This window comes from Glycine max, chromosome 2 (assembly GCF_000004515.6).
Source record: "Glycine max cultivar Williams 82 chromosome 2, Glycine_max_v4.0, whole genome shotgun sequence".
In the NCBI taxonomy this organism is placed as follows: domain Eukaryota; kingdom Viridiplantae; phylum Streptophyta; class Magnoliopsida; order Fabales; family Fabaceae; genus Glycine; species Glycine max.
This window is the reverse complement of record NC_016089.4, coordinates 40,438,147-40,460,252: the sequence shown is the minus strand read 5'-3', so window position 1 is coordinate 40,460,252 and position 22,106 is coordinate 40,438,147. Positions and strand designations below refer to the sequence as shown.

At 33.3% G+C, this 22,106-nt stretch overlaps 1 protein-coding gene across 1 annotated transcript; it reads left to right on the top strand.

Annotated features, from left to right (window-relative positions):
• Nucleotides 1-15,386: 15,386 nt before the first annotated feature.
• LOC100779141 (pentatricopeptide repeat-containing protein At1g08070, chloroplastic) lies at nt 15,387-19,053 on the top strand. The gene is made up of 2 exons (XM_006575240.4): nt 15,387-17,439; nt 18,433-19,053. Exon 1 carries the CDS (start codon nt 15,566-15,568, stop codon nt 17,285-17,287), a length of 1,722 nt encoding a protein of 573 aa, XP_006575303.1. The 5' UTR covers nt 15,387-15,565; the 3' UTR covers nt 17,288-17,439; nt 18,433-19,053.
• The last annotated feature ends 3,053 nt before the right edge of the window (nt 19,054-22,106 follow it).

The window sequence follows — 22,106 nt, the reverse complement described above, 5'->3', positions numbered from 1 at the left end:
TGAATTCAGTCTTATACACCATCTAGAGAGTGGAAGAGAGAGAGCTTGGAAGAACCAAAACAAGAAACTCTTCATAGCAATGGTTGGAGGTATGTTTTGATCTGTAATTTCCGCATTTTGTTAATAATCTGTGTTTCTTTTGTAGTTTGTAATATCACAGGTTAAAATAGATTTGTTCTAACATCCAATGCATCAAGGCAATGATCACAATGCAGCTCATAGTCCATAGCTTTGTTTTTCAGATTTGTCCTCATAGGAAGACATTTACGACAGACCCGCCATAGAAACAATCGGACTCGGGGTGGAATTCGAATCTTCCATATGGCACTCTAATCTCCAGGTCATTTTAGGTGGTCAGTGTTGATAACTAGCTTTGTTCATAAAATTATGTATGGTGACCGAACCGAATATTCTCCATTATTCTCATAAGCCCAGACCCTTTTATCTTTATTAACAGGATGAATCAATGGGGTATTAATTCATAATTGAGGCAACGACATCCTCATTAGAGTTCCAGCACTTTTCTCCAAGATTCATAAGGTCAGAGACACAATTATTCATAACTTCTTCATCTAGGGGCATGTTCAGAATGCGAGGTTGGAAGTCATGAATCCAAGGCTCACGCCAAACATATATCGAACCTTCATTCCCAATTATCCATCTATATATCCTTCATGCAACAATACTCTAGAGTTCCATATGCTTCGCCAAGAAAAGGGCAGGTTGTGATCAACCACATTTTGTTCCTGAACCCCAAGCGTGTTGATGGTCAGCATTTTATCCTCAGGTTTACAATTTTTGTTGAAGGAGTCTTTTGATTAGTGGAGATTAATTGCTTGTCCTGAAGCACTCCTATACACTTCAAGGATATCTTTCAGGGTTGCACTTTCATGGGGGGTTGCTTGAGAGAATAAGAAACAATCATCTATGAAAAGGAGATGATTAATAGAAGGGTTGTATAGTTTCCTTTAAAAACCAAGAACAACAAGCATTGTAAATGTCATTACCACAAATGTCCCAATTTTTTTTAAAAAAAGGTTGGATTGAGGCCATCTGAGCTCGGAGATTTATCTGGGTGCATGTCAAAAAGAACTGCTTTGACCTCCTCCTTCATGAATAGGGCTAGCAAGGGATGATTATCCTCCTCACTCAAGTAGGGATGAACCAAATCCACCACCGGGTCATAGGAACCCTCATCAAGATGGAAAAGATCCTCAAAATAAGACCGAGCCAGCTCACAAATCCCCTCTTGATCATCAATCCATTGACCTTCAACATTCATCAATGCATCAATTTGATTCCTTTTCTTCCTTGTTGAAGCAAAAGTGTGGAAGAACTTAGAATTCATGTTGCCATCCTTTAACCAATATGCTTTAGCCCGCTGTCTCCAGTACATTTCCTCTTGGACTAAAACCTTTTAGAGTTGGCTTTTCACTTTATTAAACTCATCAATAGACTCCTTATCTTGATAGTATCACAGCCTCTCTAAATCTGCCTTGTATCGAGAAATCTTGGCCCGAAAACCCAGGCTCAGCCTACGACCCCAATGGGAAAGTTCGGAGACACAAGAATTCACTTTAGACAAGAAATTCCCACCTTCTTTCTCCCAACCAGCTTTCACCACATCAGGTAGATCCTTCTTTGCAAGCCAAGCCTTTTCGAATCAGAAGCGTTTATTGAAAACATGAGACTGGCCACAATCACTACACAACAACAGATGGGTGTGATCAAAAATAGATGCCACTAAATTTATCAGGTAAGCTTCAGAGAACAACTCCAACCACTTTGGGTTGGCCATGGCCCTACCAAGGCACTCCTTCACCACCCTCCACGTCAATGTCTTATTTGTAGTTAGTATATAAAAATTGTGTGAATTAAAATAATCATTTACTTTCAACCTAAAATATTTATATTAAGTATGTAAAGGTTTATTAAATATTTTTTAATCACCAAGGTTTATTAAATATTTAATGTTATTTAATTTGTTTAGTATATATGTTTTTGTTAAATTAAAGTCATACATACGATAAATTTACATTGAAGCGCTTATTTAACAAAGATTTATCATACAAGAGATATCTTTCCTTCATCCTAAACTTTCAATTTAATAAGTTAAGAAAAATTCATTAAGAAAAATATGCTAAGCCTGGTAGCTAGATCAATATACATGCTGAGAGACAATAGGACTAGAGTAGGATTTTTTTTTTTTCTTATGAATCCGAGTTAAGATAAAAAAATATTTTTTTTTCTTAACTTCTTTCTTTTGATATTTTTTGGCTGTAATAATCTGAATACCTACTCTAGTCCTATTTCTCTATATGTTACCCCATAAAAAGAAAAAGAAAAAAAAAACCTACTCTAGTCCTATTGTCTCTCAGCATGTATATTGATCTATCTACCTGGCTTAGCATATTTACCAGTGCTTACTGGTGCACTTAATTTCTTATCTATTTTAAGTGTTTATTATTTTTTCTGTAAAAAAAGTATTTATTATGTTTTTATTTCACCGAAATGAACTGTTCCCTTGATGGTTCTGTTTCTTTCCAACCGAAATGTACGGTTCTATAGTTCTGCATCTTGTTGAAGCATTTACTAAGAGGATTTTTTGTATTTTTTTTCATTTTTCTTCCATAAAAAACATTTTTACTTTTTCTTCTATTTCACTTTTATTTTATATTTTAATATTTTTATCATATTATTTGTCACTTAGGGTATCATATATTCTCTTTCTTTATTAATTATTTTATTTATCTCTCTTGTCTTTCCGCACTCATGTATCTCATTCTTAAGACGTGCATTTAGCTTTTAATTTTCCTCTCTCTCTCAATGTATGACCTTTTAATTACTTTATAGAATTAAAAAATTAATTGATGATATTTATTTTTTATAATTATTAAAGTTTTATTTTGAATCTCATTCAATCTAATTTATTGATACATTATTTGTAATGCTACAGATTAACTATTTTTTTGTTAATTCCTTTTGAAAGAGTGAGTTTAATACCTCTAGGTTTTGCCAAAGTACTCTATTTTTTTTAAATGACATGAGTTAATCGAATCATTTTGTTTCCTACAGATTTTAATTGTAATTTGAGAGCTTTGAATTTCAAGTAGTACATTAGAACTAGAAATGAAATTTGAAATGATAAGAAATGAGACCAGAAGGAATAGTTAAATAGCATGCAGTATCTTTAGAGCTTTGGAAAATCATTTTGAAATACCAGTGACACGAGAAGGGAAAATGGAAACCCGGGCATCAAACAAATATTCCAACCATTTTCCTCTATTGTATTTTTTTTCTTTTAATTATTATTATTGGATTGATCATGTCTTTTTTGGTTTTTATCGGTCAATGTTAGTTATTAATGTGTTAATTTTGTATTGGATCGACCTTGCATGTCTTATATCTATAAGCGCTGAAAGCACTGCAGTCCAAATTGGGTATATAATCCCAATATTAAGTGCTAATTCTCAGGGCTACGTGTTGGCAAGTAAAAATTTCAGCATTGCCTGAAGTGCTGAGAGCATTATGATCATTTTCTTCCTCTATAAAAAAAAACCTAAGAGGAGGTTCTGAGAAAAGGAGGTGACTCTAATTATGGGAAAAAGAAGCTCATTTCATCCATTGGAGATTAATTCAAACTTTGTGAGAGGATTTTGAAGAACTAGTGCATCCATGCATCTACTTCATTCATAATCTCTTTCCCCATTTTTCTCAATGTTTTGTTAATTTCGCTTTTAACTAAGAATAGATGAACTCCACGAGAATTCTCTATTATTAAACATGTTCTGATTCAATATAAGTTCCTTTCATGAGTTTGATTAATCTTTCTTTTTACTTAATGTATTTTGCTGATGATCATTGGTTGAATGATTCAAGATGTGTTTATGATAGAAAAAGTATAAATGAAACGAAACTGAGATCAATTGCCTTGTTTTGAGAGAAATTTAGAGATACAACTTCTTGATACAAGTTTTCTTATGAATTTCTAAATTTAATACTTTCATAAATCTAGTTGTATCTTAGAGATTAGAACATTGTGTTAGTTAAAAGGGCTATATGAGCTAATAAATTAGAATTAACCTAATTTAGCTATTTCAAATTCGTTGATGAACTTGAATTAGATTGGATGAAATTATAGAAAAAGACCGAGGTTTAGACCCTAATCATCTTCATAATTCATTCTTCATCATTTAATTGAAAAAGTGTAAAAACATATAAATAGTTAGTAGTATAATTTACTCCAAATGACTTATTTGATTCCTTATCTTATTTTTTTATTTATTTTGGTCTTTTATCTTTTAGAAAATTCATATTAGTTCTTTATCATTTTAAACTAATTCATATTGGTTCTTCTATTAGTTTAAAAATAGCGCCATTAATAATATTTAGATACCTATGACTTTTTAGCCACCACAAAAGAAAAAATCTCAAATTGAAAATCTTAAACCCTAATTCTATTTTTTCCAATTTTGAAACTTAAATCTCAATCAATATGCACACTTCTTCCTTGACTCTCACTCACTCATTCAATTCAATTCTCTTTTATGATGCGAGTTCAAATTGAAAATTGAGGCAATGTGAAGAAGATCAAAGAGAAAGGGTGATTTTGTATGTGAACATTTTGTTGTATGGCATGGAGGTGATGACATTCATGACAATGACGCACAAGTGGAGGTGGCAATGTTTGCAACAATAGGTGGAGGCAACACGAAGAAGATCAAAATGAAGATTTGGGAGGTTCAAGAACAAAAAGTTTGGAATCATGGATGAAGGTGGTGACGTTCGCAACAACATTCACAGCCACGGCGTTTGCAGTAGTGACATTTGCGACGGTGGCAAGGTAGGGTGTGAGGACCGGAGGAAGTGGAAGAAAGTGACAAATGTGTTAAGAGAACTAGAGGACGGGTGCAACATTAGGATTGGGAAGTTAGGGCAAATGATGGATGTCATAGATGTGGGGAACACACTGGTTTGGCTTCTGAAGGAGGAAGTAGAGAGAAACAAAGAAATATAAATTTTGTAGTATTTTTTAGTTGTTGATATTTTTATATTTCTAATGGAATCAATTTTAAGTGGAGAGAAGAACCATTATGAATCAAATATAGAGGATAAAGGACTAAAATAAATTTTTTAAAAAATAAATGAACAAACTAAATTAAAAAAAAATAAGATAAAAAATCAAAATAAATTGTTTCATTTATTACATTAGTTCCTTGTTCATTCAAATAGAAATAAATTATGAAAACCATTTTAATTTTTCAATGAAATATTAGTTACCTTTATTCACTTATATTTCTTATAGTATTAATGATAAACAACAAAATTTATAAATAAATTAATAATAATATAAGATTAATTTTATAAAATTATTTTGTTTATCCGCATAAAATAACCTATAACAATAATAAAAAAATGAGAGTGTAAATTATCAGCTGTCCTTGAATTCTTCAAAAGAAAACCAAATGTCCTTGGAGTATTATCTTTTATACAATCGACCCATTTGCCAAACCTTTGATTCAAGTTTTGTTGGATAAAAGTGTAGCAACTCGTCATTTATGGATCTGCTGTTGGACCATAAACTCTCATCCTTTATTATCAACCATATGTTCTTCACTAAATCGCGAAAAGTCAGCTAAATCCATGTGCTTCTGATTAGTACTTTCAGATTTTGAGACCAAACTTACAGTAACGTGGTGGACCTGGCCCCTACTTATTCACGGTTTACATTAAATTCCACGCGGGTTTCCTAGCTTTTTCAGGTAAAAGATTGGACCTATGAACTGCGAGTATTTAGCTGTAGTTCACAATTTCTGAATAGTGACGCACGAAGCACCAATAGATCCGTAAGTTATATTTAAAGTGACAAACTATAATAACTACTCCATTAACTTGAGACTAGAACTGTATTTTCAAAAGGAAATCTAATTCAGTTAATTTAATAAATTATGTAAATTACTGTAAATCCTGTATTTATCTTTAATTTCCAAGATTAAAGAGAAGAAGAAGAAGAAAAATAGTCTGGTCATTTTTTTTACACTCGATGCTCTATCATCGATGCATGCACATGCGTTCAATTTTTACTGTTGAAAGTTAGTTGTTAGCATTGAATGCCATGTGCCAATAGAATACAGTATGCTAATCCAAATTAAGGGTGAGAATAACATGGTACTACTTTGTTATTGATTTCGATATCCAATATAAATATTTTCTTATATTGTAAATTATATATTGGTTTTCATATTTTATATATATATATATATATATATATATATATATATATATATATATATATATATATATATATATATATAAACAGCTAACTTTTCTGTTATACTACTACTTATCAATTTATCATTTTTCCTAAGTTTAATTTAATTGATCAATGATTAGAAATAACCTTATATTCAATTTAATTTATTTTTCTTTTTTACTACTTATCCTTTTCAATTTATCATTTTTTCTATATTTAAATTTAATTTGTCAATGATAAAAATAAATTGGATATTTAAGTAATTGTATTAAAAATATTTCAACCCCATCCTTTAGTACACTCGTGGATTTGTCCTTGACTATGGATAGAGAATAGAGTTTTGACTAAAAATTTACAAATAAATATCAAATCACTTTCTAAAAATATGAGAAAATTACAGGACGTTCTATATATGTATCCTTATATAATATATTTAGAGAGAAGGAGGAGAAAATTTGAAAACTCACTCTATCTTTCTTCCTCTCAACCAGCAGCTACACTAGTTGTGTTGGGTCATGGGCCCTTGGATCAATTTGGGTCCATTCATGTATATTTAAGCAATTTTAGTTATATCTAAACTTCTTTAATTATCTAATTAGGTCCTTAATCATATGTCATCTTAAATTCTTTAATCTCAAATCATACACTACTAATTATTTAATTAAGTTTCATCTAATTTAATTCCTCTTTTAGAAATTTTAGGCTTTAATCAATGCAATTTAGCTTAACCAAGTTTAATTCCTTAATTAAATTTTTAAATCACTAATTATCTTAGAACACTTAGTTTCATTAATTGAAGTCATTACATACTCATTATTAAACTATTTGTGTCATTAAAACTTTAATTTTTCATTTTAGTAAAAAGTTTCACATATTTATCACAATATCATTAATGAACTCTTTCTTCTTATGTTGACTGTTAGTTTAAATTAATTGTTGCCATCATAATTACACTACATTTAGTCCTTAATCATATATACTTATTCACACAAAACACATATTTTTTTATTTAACACAAATAAATCATAATTAAATCATACAAACATACAATTACTAATTTGTAATTTTTTAGGATATTACTCTTAACATAGCTTGTATTCTGTTATAGCTTAGTTTTATTTTTCTATTATAACTGTTGTAGAAGCAAAGTTTCATGATGAATCAAGAGTGATTCAAAGGTGTTTTGATTATAACAATGATGATAACAAAAGATGATGACAAAGGTGATGACAAAAAGCTCAAAGATCAATCAAAGAACAACTCAAGTGAATCAAAGATCAATCAAAGAACAACTCAAGTAAATCAAGAAGAATTCAAGACTCAAGAAGAAAGTTTAGAGTCAAGTATCAAGATTCAAGGTTCAAGATCTCAAGAATCAAGATTCAAGGTTCAAGATCTCAAGAATCAAGATCAAGATTCAAGACTCAAGATTCAAGAATCAAGAGAAGGCTTAATCAAGATAAGTATAAAAAGTTTTTCTCAAAAATTGAGTAGCACATGATTTTTCTCAAAACATGTTTTCCAAAGAGTTTTTACTCTCTAGTAATCGATTACCAAATTATTGTAATCGATTACCAGTAGCAAAATGGATTTGAAAAAGTTTTCAAACTGAATTTATAACGTTCCAATTAATTTCAAAAAGCTGTAATCGATTACAATGTTTTGGTAATCGATTACCAGTCCCTTTGAACGTTGAAATTCAAATTCAAATATGAAGAGTCACATCCTTTCACATAAAAGCCTCGTGTAATCGATTACACTGATTTGGTAATCGATTACCAGTGTTTGTTTTTGAATAAATCAAAAGATGTAACTCTTCAAAAGGTTTTTGACTTTTTCAAATTCGTTTTAAGTTTTTTTAAAAGTTATAACTCTTCTAAATGGTCCTCTTGGTCAGACATGAAGAGTCTATAAAAGCAAGGCTTTGATTTGCTTTTCAATACACTTTTACACTTATTTTATACAATCCTTTACAAGCCTTGAATCTCTTTGAACTTTTTCTTCTTCTTTGTACCAAAAGCTTTCTAAAGTCTTTTGGTTTTATAAACCTTGAAAACTTGTGTTATTCATCTTTTCATTCCCTTCTCCCTTTGCCAAAAAGAATTTGCCAAGGACTAACCGTTTGAATTCTTTTTGTGTCTCTCTTCTCCCTTTTTCAAAAGAACAAAGGACTAACCGCCTGAATTCTTTTGTGTCTCCCTTCTCCCTGTCAAAGAATTCAAAATGACACAGTCTGAGAATTCTTTTGATTCTTCCCATTCCCTAATACAAAAGTGTTCAAAGGACTAATCACCTGAGAATTATTTTGTATCCCCATTCACAAAGTATCAAAGGTTTAACAGCCTAAGATCTTTGTCTTAACACATTGGATCCTTTGTGGTACAAGTAGAGGGTACATCTACTTGGGTTTGACTGAGAACAAGAGAGGGTACATCTCTTGTGGATCAGTTCTAGTGGAGGGTACATCCACTAGGTTCAAAGAGAACAAGGGAGGGTACATCTCTTGTGGATCTTTGCTTGTAAAAGGATTTTTACAAGGTTGAAAGAAATCTCAAGGACCGCAGATCACTTGGGGACTGGATGTAGGCACGGGTTGTTGCCGAACCAGTATAAAAACTCTTGTGTGTTTGTCTTCTTCTTCCCCACTCTTTTACTTTCCGCTGTGCATTTAATTTACGCTTTTACTTTCTGTTAAGTTTCTCTTCTACTCCTCATTCTCTTAACAATTTAGTAAAAGCCTTAAAAGAGTAATTTTTAATTAGTAAAGGTTTAGGAATAATTAATTCAACCCCCCCTTCTTAATTATTCTGAGGCCACTCGATCCAACAACTGTTATAATTAATTTTCTGTTATAACTGCTTATAACTGTTTTGCTGCTATATATAAAAACCTTTTTCATTTATCAATAAAGCAAGTTGTTGATTGGTCATTTGATATTCGAAATTCTTCATCTCCTTCCATGGATTCATTTACTTTTGTTATGGTATCAGAGCACTTCATATGAAAAGCTCTACTGCACACTCAATTTTTCTTCTTCATCTTCCATTCCTTCTTATTAATCATGAGTGAGGGCAGTTAACAAACACCTAGCATGGATAGTTTCTTATATCTTCATCCGAGCGAGAATCCAGCAATTACTCTCGTCTCCCCCATTTTAGATTCCACCAACTATCATTCATGGAGCAGATCCATGATAACAACCTTGAGTGCCAAGAATAAAGTGGAGTTTGTAGATGGTAGTGCACCTGAACCGCCAAAGACAGATCGGATGCATGGTACATGGCGTTGCTGCAACAACATGGTTGTTTCTTGGATTGTTCATTCGGTATCCACTTCCATTCGACAAAGCATTTTATGGATGGATAAAGCAGAAGAAATTTGGCATGATTTGAAGTCCTAATATTCACAGGGTGATCTTCTTTGAATCTTGGATCTTCAGCAAGAAGCATCATCAATGAAGCAAGGCGATCTATCTGTTACAAAATATTTTACAAAATTACGCATTATATGGGATGAAATAGAAATTTTCAGGCCAGATCCTATATGTTCTTGCGCTATGAGATGTTCTTGTTACCGTTGCACAACGCAAACTCGAGGATCGAGCTATGTAGTTTCTACGTAGCTTGAATGAGCAATATAGCAATGTTTGATCACATGTCTTACTTATGGATCCCATGCCTACAATCTCGAAGATCTTTTCATATGTGGCATAGCAAGAACGACAACTGTTATGTAACAATCTCATGACAAATATTAGTCTTGAATCCAAAGGAAGTTCGATTAATGCTGCAAAATCCATTTGTAACTTTTGTGGACGAGTTGGGCACACAGAGAACATTTGTTATAGAAAACATGGAATTCCTTCCAATTATGGTTGGAAAAACAAAGGAAACAATGCCAAGAATGGAAAGACATGCACTCATTGTGGAAGGAATGGTCACACTGTTGATGTGTGTTATAGGAAACATGGATTTCCTCCTGGCCACAGATTCTATAATGCGAAGACCACTTCGAAAAACATAGTGATAGTAGATAGTGAAGTCACAGATGACCAAACACAACACCATGAGTCTCAAGAGGTTCATTTCTCACCTGAGCAGTATAAAGCATTGCTCGCTTTAATCCAACAACCATCTCCTGGAAACTCAGCATCTACCTCATCTCATGTCAAACAAATTGCTTCTATTTCTTCATGTTCCACTAATCCAGCACCAACCTCAGGTATATCACCATCTTCTGTAAACCACACACACACACACACTCACTTCTTGGATACTAGACTATGGAGCAACTAATCATGTCTCATCTTCACTAACTTACTTCCATTCCTACAACCAAATCAACCTATCTTGGTCAAACTACCAAACGATCATCATGTTCGTGCTACTCATTCAAGCATCATATATCTTTCTGCCTCCATAATTCTGTCTGATGTCCTTTATATACCCCGATTCACTTTTAATCTCATCTCAATTTCTAATTTTGTTTCCTCTACTAACTGCAAACTAATTTTTTCTTCCACTTCATGTATTTTGCAGGAAACGAACACTCAAGCGAGGATTGATACAGTTGAAGTGAGAGATGGGGTTTATCATCTTATACCTAACCACATCACAACACATGTCGTACACTTCACTATTGTTCATCCAAAATGTAACATAATTCCTATAGACATTTGGCATTTTCACATGGGCCACCTATCTTTTGAACGATTACAACTCATGCAGTCTTGTTATCCTTTCTTACGAAATAATAAAGATTTTGTGTGCAATACATTTCATTATGCAAAACATAAGAAGTTATCTTTTCCTTCTAGCAACTCACATGCATCCAGATGTTTTGATCTCTTGCATATAGATATATGGGGACCATGCTCGAATTTTTCCATGCATGGTCATCGTTATTTTCTCACCATCGTGGATGATCATTCACGTTTTACATGGATATATCTCATGCATACAAAAACTGAAACTCGTAAAAACATTACTGATTGATAATACCTCTCCATCTCCTGTACCATTCACTTACGATAATACACTTTTTGATTTTCCAGCTTCACATAATTCCTTACCAGTATTACCCACTACCCCTATTGATAATAATTCTCTTCCTCCCTTATGTCGTTTGACAAGAGTCAGACATCCACCCACCTATCTTTAAGATTACCATAGCGCTCTCACTTCAACCAACGTTACCACCTCGACGAATATTCAGTATCCTCTCCATTCAGTCTTGTCTTATTCTCATCTCTCTCCATCTTACCATCATTTTATTATGTCTATTTTTGCTTCTACTGAACCTACTTCTTATGTTGAGGCTTCTCGTCATGATTGTTGGATTAAAGCAATGCAAGCCGAATTACATGCTCTCCAAATGAACAGCACTTGGACTCTCACTACCTTACCACCTCATAAAATTGCCATCGGGTGTCGCTGGGTCTATAAAATTAAGTACAAATGCTAATGGTTCTGTTGAGCGGCATAAAGTGCGCCTAGTTGCTAAAGGTTATACACAAATGAAGGGCTTGGACTTTCTGGATACTTTCTCACCAGTGGCAAAGCTCACCATTGTTCGCTTATTGCTAGCCCTAGCAGCTCTTAATGGTTGGCATTTGAAACAACTAGACATCAACAATGCATTTCTTCATGGTGAGCTTAAAGAGGAGGTATATATGCAGATTCCTCTGGGCCTCTCCGTTGATAATCCCCATCAAGTTTGTCGTCTTCAATGGTCCTTGTATGGGCTAAAATAAGCCAGCAGACAATGGTTTACTCATTTATCTTCTTTCCTACTTTCTCATGGCTATAAACAATCTTCTACTGATCATTCCCTCTTCATGTGTTTCAATGGTAACACAACTACAATTCTTCTTGTTTACGTTGATGATATTGTTTTAACAGGGAATAACATTGATGAAATCCGTCATATCACGACTCTTCTTGTCAAACCTTCAAAATAAAAGATCTTGGCAATTTGAAGTTTTTCTTGGCCATGAAGTTGCTCGATCCCACAAAGGCATTCATTTGTGTCAATGGAAATACACATTAGATATCCTCTCTGACTCTGGTATGCTTGGTTGTCGCCCCACTTCCACTCCTATGGATTATTCTACCCGTTTGCATGCCACCTTGGGTACCCTGCTATCTGCTTCATCTTCATCTTCTTATCGTCGTTTAGTTGGACGACTCATTTATCTAACAAACACGCGACCAGACATCACACATGTTGTTCAGCAACTAAGCCAGTACATGGCCAATCCCACCATTGCTCATTCTCAAGCTACATTCCCCGTTCTACATTATCTTAAGGGTACCCCAGGTTCGGGTATTTTTCTTTCTGCCACTGGTACTCTTCAACACAAAGCTTTCAGTGACTCTAACTGGGCCGGATGTCGTGATTCTAGACACTCCATCACAGGCTTTTCCATTTACCTTGGCCATTCGCTCATTTCTTAGTGCTCAAAGAAACAATCTACTGTGTCCCGCAGCTCCTCCGAAGCTGAATATTGAGCTTTAGCCTCAACAACCTATGAGCTTCAGTGGCTCACTTATCTTCTTCAAGATCTTCTTGTATCTTTTGTCCAACCGGCTATTCTTTACTGTGATAATCAATCAATAATACAAATAGCCTCTAATCAAGTGTTTCATGAAAGCACTAAGCATATTGATATAGATTGCCATATTGTTCATGAGAAAGTCAACAATGGCCTTCTGAAGCTTCTTCCTGTCTCATCTTCCATGCATGCAACTTGCCGACATTTTTACTAAAGCCTTATCTCCATCCATCTTTCAAGGTCTTTGTTCCAAGCTGGGAATGATGAATATGCATTCCCAGCTTGAGGGGGGCTCTTAACATAGCTTGTATTTTGTTCATAGCTTAGTTTTATTTTTCTGTTATAACTGTTATAACTAATTTTCTGTTATAACTGCTTATAACTGTTTTGTTGTTGTATATAAAAACCTTTTTCATTCATCAATAAAGCAAGTTGTTGATTGGTCATCTGCTATTCGAAATTCTTCTTCTCCTTCCATGGATTCATTTACTTTTGTTAATTACAACCAAGGGAGAAAGAAAGGGTGAACATGAGAAAGAGACAAAACATGGAAGACAACGAGATGAGAGTTGTGGCGTTGCCGTCGTGGCGGCTCACCAGGATGGATGAAAGGATGAAGGCATAAGGGAGGAGTCGCGTAGTGACAAGGCAGAGAGTGAGAGAAGGTTTTTGCTATTTGTTTAAATTTGTGGTGAAAGTGAAACTTTACTCTTATTTATATGACGATGAAGAACAAAAATCTCAAAAGATTAGATCTGAATGAATTGTTAAGGGAGTTTTTCATGTGATCTTTGTGTCGGATAAATGGAATACCTGCATGCATCTTTGTTTTCATTTTTTCTTGGGTGATTATGTGTCTTTTATCGATGTGATTGTGCCTTTGAGAGAGAAAAGGAGATGATTATGGCAGAAATTGGTTCCAAGGGGTAAGGAAATTTTGTGGCAATCACAAAAAGCTTGGTACAAATTAAGAATCCATAATTTATGTTTTGTGGCGTTCAAATGCCACAAAATAATTACATCATTTTTAATTCCCAAAACGTAGTGACAAAAGTTCATTGTTACAATTTATGAAATGGAGGACTAAAAGGGATCATTTTAAAAAAGAAGGGTTAAACATATTTATATGGACTAAAAAATGTCAATCTTATAATTTATATAATAATTTTTACAACAATGAAAAAAGAAAGAGACAAAAGAAAACAAAATGATACAAGTTACAATGAATGATGTAATAGAAAGATAAAGAAAATTATTGGATAAATTGTTGAGTTATTGAATAGAAACTTAAATATGTTCTTAGTCTCTTAAATTTGAATAATTCTTTTAGTCCTTCATAATTTTTATGACTTATTTTACGTTCTCCTATCATTTTCATAATAAATACTTTCTCATATTAATTCCTTAATCAATGTCCTAAAAGTAATAAGACCCATAAATTGTAATCATTAATTGAAAAGTTATTTCTTAAATTACAAGGAGAACCATTAATAGTGTGTTTGGATCATAGTTGTGAAATTCGGTTTGGCTATTGACTCGGTCGAGATAGTAAGTCAATCAATTAATCGGTGGACCAGTAATTGGCCTGGTTTGACTTGGTGTATATTAAAAGTTTTAAAATTATATATGTATATATTATATATAAGTATATAACTAACATTATTTGATTAAGAAAAGTTCATCCATAATTTCATACTCCAAAATCCAAAATAACAATTAAAGTATTAAAGTTGATAACATTAGTGAAGTGTATTAGTAATAAAGAGAGTGTAAATAGCAACTATCTAAATTAAAACAAAGTCCAATTTTCAATAAATAAAATGAGTCAAAAGCCCAGTTTCCTAATAAACGAAAAGAATGCGGATAAACTTTATGCATTCCCATTATTGTTTTTTGTACTCCCATTATTTTTTTTAATGTGCACAACCAAGTACGGGTTTTTAAAAACAGCCGGGTCACCGGGTTTCTACAAAACCGGTCGGGTTTGGCTGGACCATCCTCTGTCACATACATGAACGGCCCAATAGAAAAATCAATTCGGTTATACCACCAAGTCCCGATTGGACTGGTCCGACCGACCGACCGAATCGGATTTCACAACTATGATTTTGATAGCTACTAGAATCAATTTTGGTTCCTAAAATCATGGCAAAAAATTGAAAAAGTGAATCAACTATTTGTTGCTTTGGCTTTCATTGGAGACTTGAAATTGATTCTCAAAAAATTGAATCTAATCGAAACACAATGTATATGTAATTACCACGAAGGTTATTTAATTTTATGGATATTTTTTAAATAAAACTCAAATTTGATAACATTATTAATTAAAATTAACTACTTTGATTGAAACCGTGAAAATACTTGTATGGTGGAGAATTCTGTATTTTTTTATTTTTTTTATTTTGCAGAATCGTGCAAATGAAATTAGTAAAGAACGCATTGAGCAATATCATATGGAAGTAAAAATTGTAAATACGGATACGGTTCTTCAAGTAGGCGACGAAATTGCTCTTATTTATGGTCTTGATGAAGTAATGATGGGTAAATTAGTGAAATTTGAAGAGGGTACTATAGACATTGCAAAATGTTGGTGTTGTATTAATTTGTATTAGTAGAGGGATTTAGGACATTTGCAATTAGTCACAAACTTGGAAGCTCCTTCGACAGTCACTCCCAAGTCCAAGCTTTTAGTTAGTGATGTTTTTGTTTTCTTGCTACTAGGGAAAAAAAAAAAAAACCCTTAAAACCAACATTAATCAATGGGAGCGGAGTCTTGTATTGATCTGTTGTTGAGATGCAGAAACGTTTTCCATATTAGACAAGTTCATGCCCATGTTGTAGCCAATGGAACTCTCCAAGACTTGGTTATTGCAAACAAGCTCCTTTACACCTATGCCCAACACAAGGCCATTGATGATGCATATTCCCTGTTTGATGGATTGACAATGAGAGACTCCAAAACTTGGAGTGTCATGGTTGGTGGGTTTGCCAAGGCTGGAGACCATGCAGGTTGCTATGCCACCTTCAGGGAGCTTCTGAGGTGTGGTGTAACGCCTGATAACTACACTTTGCCTTTTGTAATAAGAACTTGCAGAGACAGAACGGACCTTCAAATTGGTCGCGTGATCCACGACGTGGTTTTGAAACATGGGTTGCTTTCGGATCATTTTGTTTGTGCCTCCCTTGTGGACATGTATGCCAAGTGCATAGTGGTTGAGGATGCTCAGCGGTTGTTTGAGAGAATGCTCAGTAAGGACCTTGTGACTTGGACAGTGATGATTGGTGCTTATGCAGATTGCAATGCGTACGAGTCATTGGTCTTGTTTGATCGGATGAGGGAAGAAGGTGTTGTTCCGGACAAGGTTGCTATGGTGACTGTTGTCAATGCCTGTGCTAAACTGGGGGCTATGCACAGAGCTAGGTTTGCTAATGATTACATTGTGAGAAATGGTTTCTCGTTGGATGTGATATTGGGGACTGCAATGATTGATATGTATGCAAAGTGTGGGAGTGTTGAGTCTGCAAGAGAGGTTTTTGATAGAATGAAGGAAAAAAATGTTATTTCATGGAGTGCCATGATTGCTGCATATGGGTATCATGGGAGGGGGAAGGATGCCATTGATTTGTTTCATATGATGTTGAGCTGTGCAATATTGCCAAATAGGGTCACTTTTGTGTCCCTCTTATATGCATGTAGTCATGCAGGACTTATTGAAGAGGGGCTTCGGTTTTTCAATTCGATGTGGGAAGAACATGCCGTTAGACCTGATGTCAAACATTATACCTGTATGGTTGATCTTCTGGGCCGTGCTGGGAGGCTAGATGAGGCTTTAAGATTGATTGAGGCCATGACTGTTGAAAAAGATGAAAGGCTGTGGAGTGCTTTGCTTGGGGCATGTAGAATTCATAGCAAGATGGAGTTGGCAGAAAAGGCTGCTAATTCTCTACTTGAACTACAGCCGCAAAATCCGGGACACTATGTGCTACTATCTAATATTTATGCAAAAGCTGGTAAGTGGGAAAAGGTTGCAAAATTTAGGGATATGATGACCCAAAGAAAGCTGAAAAAAATTCCTGGATGGACATGGATTGAAGTGGATAATAAAACCTATCAGTTTAGTGTTGGAGACAGATCCCATCCTCAATCCAAGGAGATCTATGAGATGTTGATGAGTTTGATTAAGAAGTTGGAGATGGCTGGATATGTACCTGATACAGATTTTGTTTTGCAAGATGTTGAGGAGGAAGTTAAGCAAGAAATGTTGTACACACATAGTGAAAAGTTAGCTATTGCATTTGGCCTAATTGCTATCCCTGAGGGTGAACCCATTAGGATCTCCAAAAATTTGAGGGTCTGTGGTGACTGTCACACATTTAGTAAGATGGTTTCATCCATTATGAGAAGGTCCATAATCGTTAGGGATGCAAATCGCTTTCACCATTTTAATGATGGGACTTGTTCATGTGGGGACTATTGGTAGCATGATGACAGAGTACTGGTTAATTTCCTGTGTCCAACAAAATACTATCATACTTACCAAGTACCGAAGATATATGATAATTTTGAAATGTATTTGTTGACTACAACAGATGGGTACTTGGTGAGTTTAGTGTTCATATTGGTCTTTTGCAGGTATCAGTATATTTTTTGTGCAATATACCCTACTCCCTTTTGCCTGCTCTAACTTAGCTGCTGCTTATTCTTTAACTTTATATATAGATAATTTAAATTCAGCTGAACTTTTATGGAATCTATATGATGTTTTATTGTTTTATATGAGAAAAAATAGTGACATTTTGGAACCTAGTTAAGGGTGTCTAATATAATTTAATTTTTCAATATTTAATTATAATGATTTCAGATAACTGCTACACTAACACCCTGATAAGAAGAGCTTGGAAAAAATTGCTAATGAAATGCTTTGTACTTTCTAATTGTAGAAATCTGTTTTATTTTCCTAGTTGATGGGTTTAAATCTCCTAAAAGTCCTAACTTCCGTTTTTTCTTGGTATTTTTGTTGTGGATACAAACTCTTTTACACTGTTTCTGCACCTTATATTTGTATGTTGCAAGGCCGAGCTTCAGGCTCTATTTTGACATATATTTGGATTATTGACATTATGCAACATGCCATGTATTGAGTGTATGTTATGATGATAATATCATGGTTCACTGGGTAATTGCTAACAGAGGTTATAGAAAGTTAGTAAGTCAGTTAGGAAGTTAGGAATGGTTAATCCAATTAGCTCTATAAATAAGAGCCTCCATTGTATATTCTCATCTTAACAATTTTCTTTAATATGATACCTTTTGATTATTCTCATTCTTCAAACTCTCCAGCTTCTTTTCCCCTCATCAAGCCTCCACCTCTAATTCCTAATAATTGCAACTTGCCATGCCTTTCGGGAATATTGATCTCTTGAAGTTGAAGTTATACTTGTTTTCCTCCTATTGGTGCCTACAATATCTTGACAGGGTTTCATATTATTAAAATTTATCTTGTGTAGCCAAATAATCCTTAATGACTGTGTCATTTGACACGTCCCAAACTTATTTTCTTCCTTTTTTTTTTCCTTATTATTCCAACATGTAGTGACTTAACCTCTTGTTTCATTCCTTAACCAGGTTCACACCAAAGAGATATCATATGACTATTTGTGCGTGTAAAACATCAGTCCAACTTGAGTAGTTATTACAAGCATGTATGGAAAAAAAATACATGCTGATATAATCTGCATGGAAGCTTGGTGTCTTACTATTAATCATTGTCTCATCAGAAATATGAATGAGAAAGATGTTTCAATATCAAGAAAAAGAGTTCTCAGATTGATTCTCTCCACAAGATTAATGTGCCATCAGAATATGGTTCACTCAATGACTGTGCTTAATTATAATTCCTGAAGCTTAATTTCAAATTTTGGGCCACTGTATAATCTGTTGGTGAATTTTGCTCTAGTAATGCAATTCAATATTGATGGTATATTTTGCTAGGGAAGAAGTTCTCATCTCTTTCATGAACAAGGCATGGTTACTTGTGCTCATTCTACCACTGCTTCGAGTATGACCGATAAATTTGAGAAACATTGACCGGCAAGGATGAATTTATTATCACTACTGTGAAACCAAGTTTCGTTTTGTCAAAATCTGATTCTCTTGTTCTGGAAAACCTGTGAATCAAATTGCTGCCGATTTGTTAGTTCACCGAACCAATTTACTATTTGAGTATGAAATTTAGTGTAACTTTTGCAAATCATTGCTCAATTGATGTCTAGTTTATGCTGTCAGTTTCACGTGTCTTATAATTAAATTTAGGGTCACAAATTACATAAAAGTATGGGTTTGGGTTCTGCACTGAGCTGAGAGCCCAAGTCCAATAATCCAAATAGGGAGGGCTGTTACTTCGTGCACTTCATAAATATCCAAACTACACATAAAAAAGCCCAATGGCATTACTTGCTCATGGGTGATTTTAGAAACACTATCTTTTCATTGTAAATATCTATATATGCTTCCTGTGGTTTTATAGAACTCCTCACACACCTCTCTTCTCTTTTCTTTTTCATTTTGTGAGTTCTTGGGTTAAACTTACTAAAAATTGTTAGTTTTGATATCTCAATTTATTGGAAAGAACCTATTAAATTTTAGGAAATTTGCACTTTATATGAATAAATCCTTGAGGATAGTGTACACGTCTTGGACTTAGTTTATTCATGACCATACATGTTTGTAGATTACTTTCATGATTGATCAGTTTGTGATTTGAACGTCCTCAACAAGTGTGTGCATAAAAAAGTCCACATTTAGATTTTAAAACCTTGATTAAAAGCAAAACGAATCATGATATCTACTTTCCAAATTTGAATGACTACTAAGTACCATGCTCTCGTTAAAAAAAAAAACTAGGTATCATGCTCTTGTTAAAAAAAAAAAAAAAAACTAGGTGCCATGCTCTTGTTAAAAAAAAAACAAAAAAAAAAAAAACTAAGTACCATTCTTGACGACCTCAAAATATAGACTATTGATCCATGATAACATTGAGATGAGTTAGCAACAATCCTTATGTTAAATCAAGAGTTTTTGGATCAGGATAATCCTTATGCAATATTTTTGATAAAATGATCTCACAAACTTAACCGTCACACATAATTTATATATTTTTTACAAGACACCTATAATATATACGAATTCTGCTTTTAAAAAAAAAGTGCTGTGTGTGGCATGCATGTGTTCAGAAAGCAACTCGGGCACGAAGAGGTTGGTTCTTTATGTTCTGGGTTGAAAACTAACAATTTCACTGTACGCATGCATGTTGGTTAATGGTTAAAAGATTATGCGCAATTCATACTGTAGTGGGGGCACCGTCATATGGCACATTCACTGCCATCCCACTTTCATTCCAACAACTACGAGTTTGTCATGTCTTAGAACCTTTTTACCACTGTGAATTGACATGCACTGCGTCAATCCTCAGGGATGCAGTATTTTTGTTTTTTTTATCAGTAAATTGCTAATCAATTAATTGTTAATTTTTATTAATGAAAAATTTAAATCCACGAACTATTTCTTCTTCATTAAGTCAACCTTAATTATAACTTCTATATAATGTAATGTATTGGCAGTGTTATCTTAAGGCTGGTACTTCACTTTAGTATGATTTTAAAATAAATCACATCAGTATGTTATATATTATATAATCTCATGTAACTTATTTTGTTACATCATATAATTAACTTTAATTTTTTTTTTCAATTAAAGCCAACAGATCTTTCTATAAATTTGATATTTTTATTTTTTAATTTAATGTTTTTTTTAAAAAGACACTTTAATTCCTAATTAATTCCTAATCTTTTTAATTCTAAACCTAGCCTTCCCTACATTCTCTCAATTTTTCCCACGGCGCCATCACCTATCTGAGCAATGACTCCACAAGGCCAACAAGCAGAATATATATTCTCATTTAACCTAGTTGGGTGACTAGTTTGGCAATTTAGTGTAGTTTGCTAATATGTGATTATGATTGGGAGATTATAGGGATTCATTCATCGGTTATAGTTACCGAAGGACATAATAAAAACATGGAATATTTAAAGAAGTGTGAGGTTTTAAAACAAAAGAAAAATACTTTTAGCCGTTTCAGTGGAAGAAGATTATAGAACGTAGAGATTCAAACCGATGTGTTAGCAATGAAGAACATGCGAGCGATGAAGAACACATATGGTTAGTGTAGTGTATGAACATGAGCTGCTGAAGGACCTGAGAGGCCTAAAGTAAATTTAAGAATGAGATATTTTATTTACTCATAAAATAGTTTATTAAAATTATCATTATTTTATTTAAAATTAATTTTTTGGACTTTTTGTGATGCAAAATTGACACACTTAAAAGGAAAAAAATACCAATTGTTCCCTCTACCCTCTAAATAGAGACACATGCACATAAGAGATGAGAATAAATAAATAGGTATTGAGAAGCTATTGACTAATATGTTAAAGTGAAACAATAATCAAGCAGGTGAGAAGTATGAGAGAATAAAAAGAATAGAAATAATTGAATAAAGAAGATAGACACCGAGAAAAGAAGATAGAATTAGAATTGAATAATTGAATAGGAAGAGAATAAAGAGAATAAAAATAAAAGAAAAGTTTTTGAGTTTGTTTAGCTATTAACTATTAAATCTTGTTACTCATTAATTGTTACTTACGATATCAATAAAAAGATTGATAGTTACTTATAATATTTTAATTAAAATTTATTTTCAAATATAATTTTACAATAATTTTTTTTAGATATATTAGTACTAAAAAAACTTAGGACCTTTTTTTTGGGCCTAAAGCCCTTGCTTGGATAGCTTGGACCTTAAGTCGGCCCTGTGTATGAAGAAATGCTTGGTTTGAAGTGTGACAACCAAAAAAAGGAGGTTATGAGAATGCTTGTTTGCCTTGTGGAGTCGGTACTTAGTTAGGTGGCGACGGTGACAAAGATTTATAGAATATAGGAAAGACTAGGTTTAGAATTAGGAAGATTAAGAATTAATTGGATTAAAGAACTTTTTTAAAAACATTAAATAAAATTAAAATTAAAAAATATCAAATTTATAAAAAGATTCTTTGATTTTAATTATAAAAAATGAAAAAATTAAACTTAATCATGTGACGTTATAAGTCACGTTACACCGAAGCAACGGTTTTTCCTTAAAAGTAATAATAATATGTATTACTCCCTTTAGACTCATATATATATATAAATATTTTATATTTTGAATTTAAATATAAACAAATTTAACTAATTTTCTTTTCTTT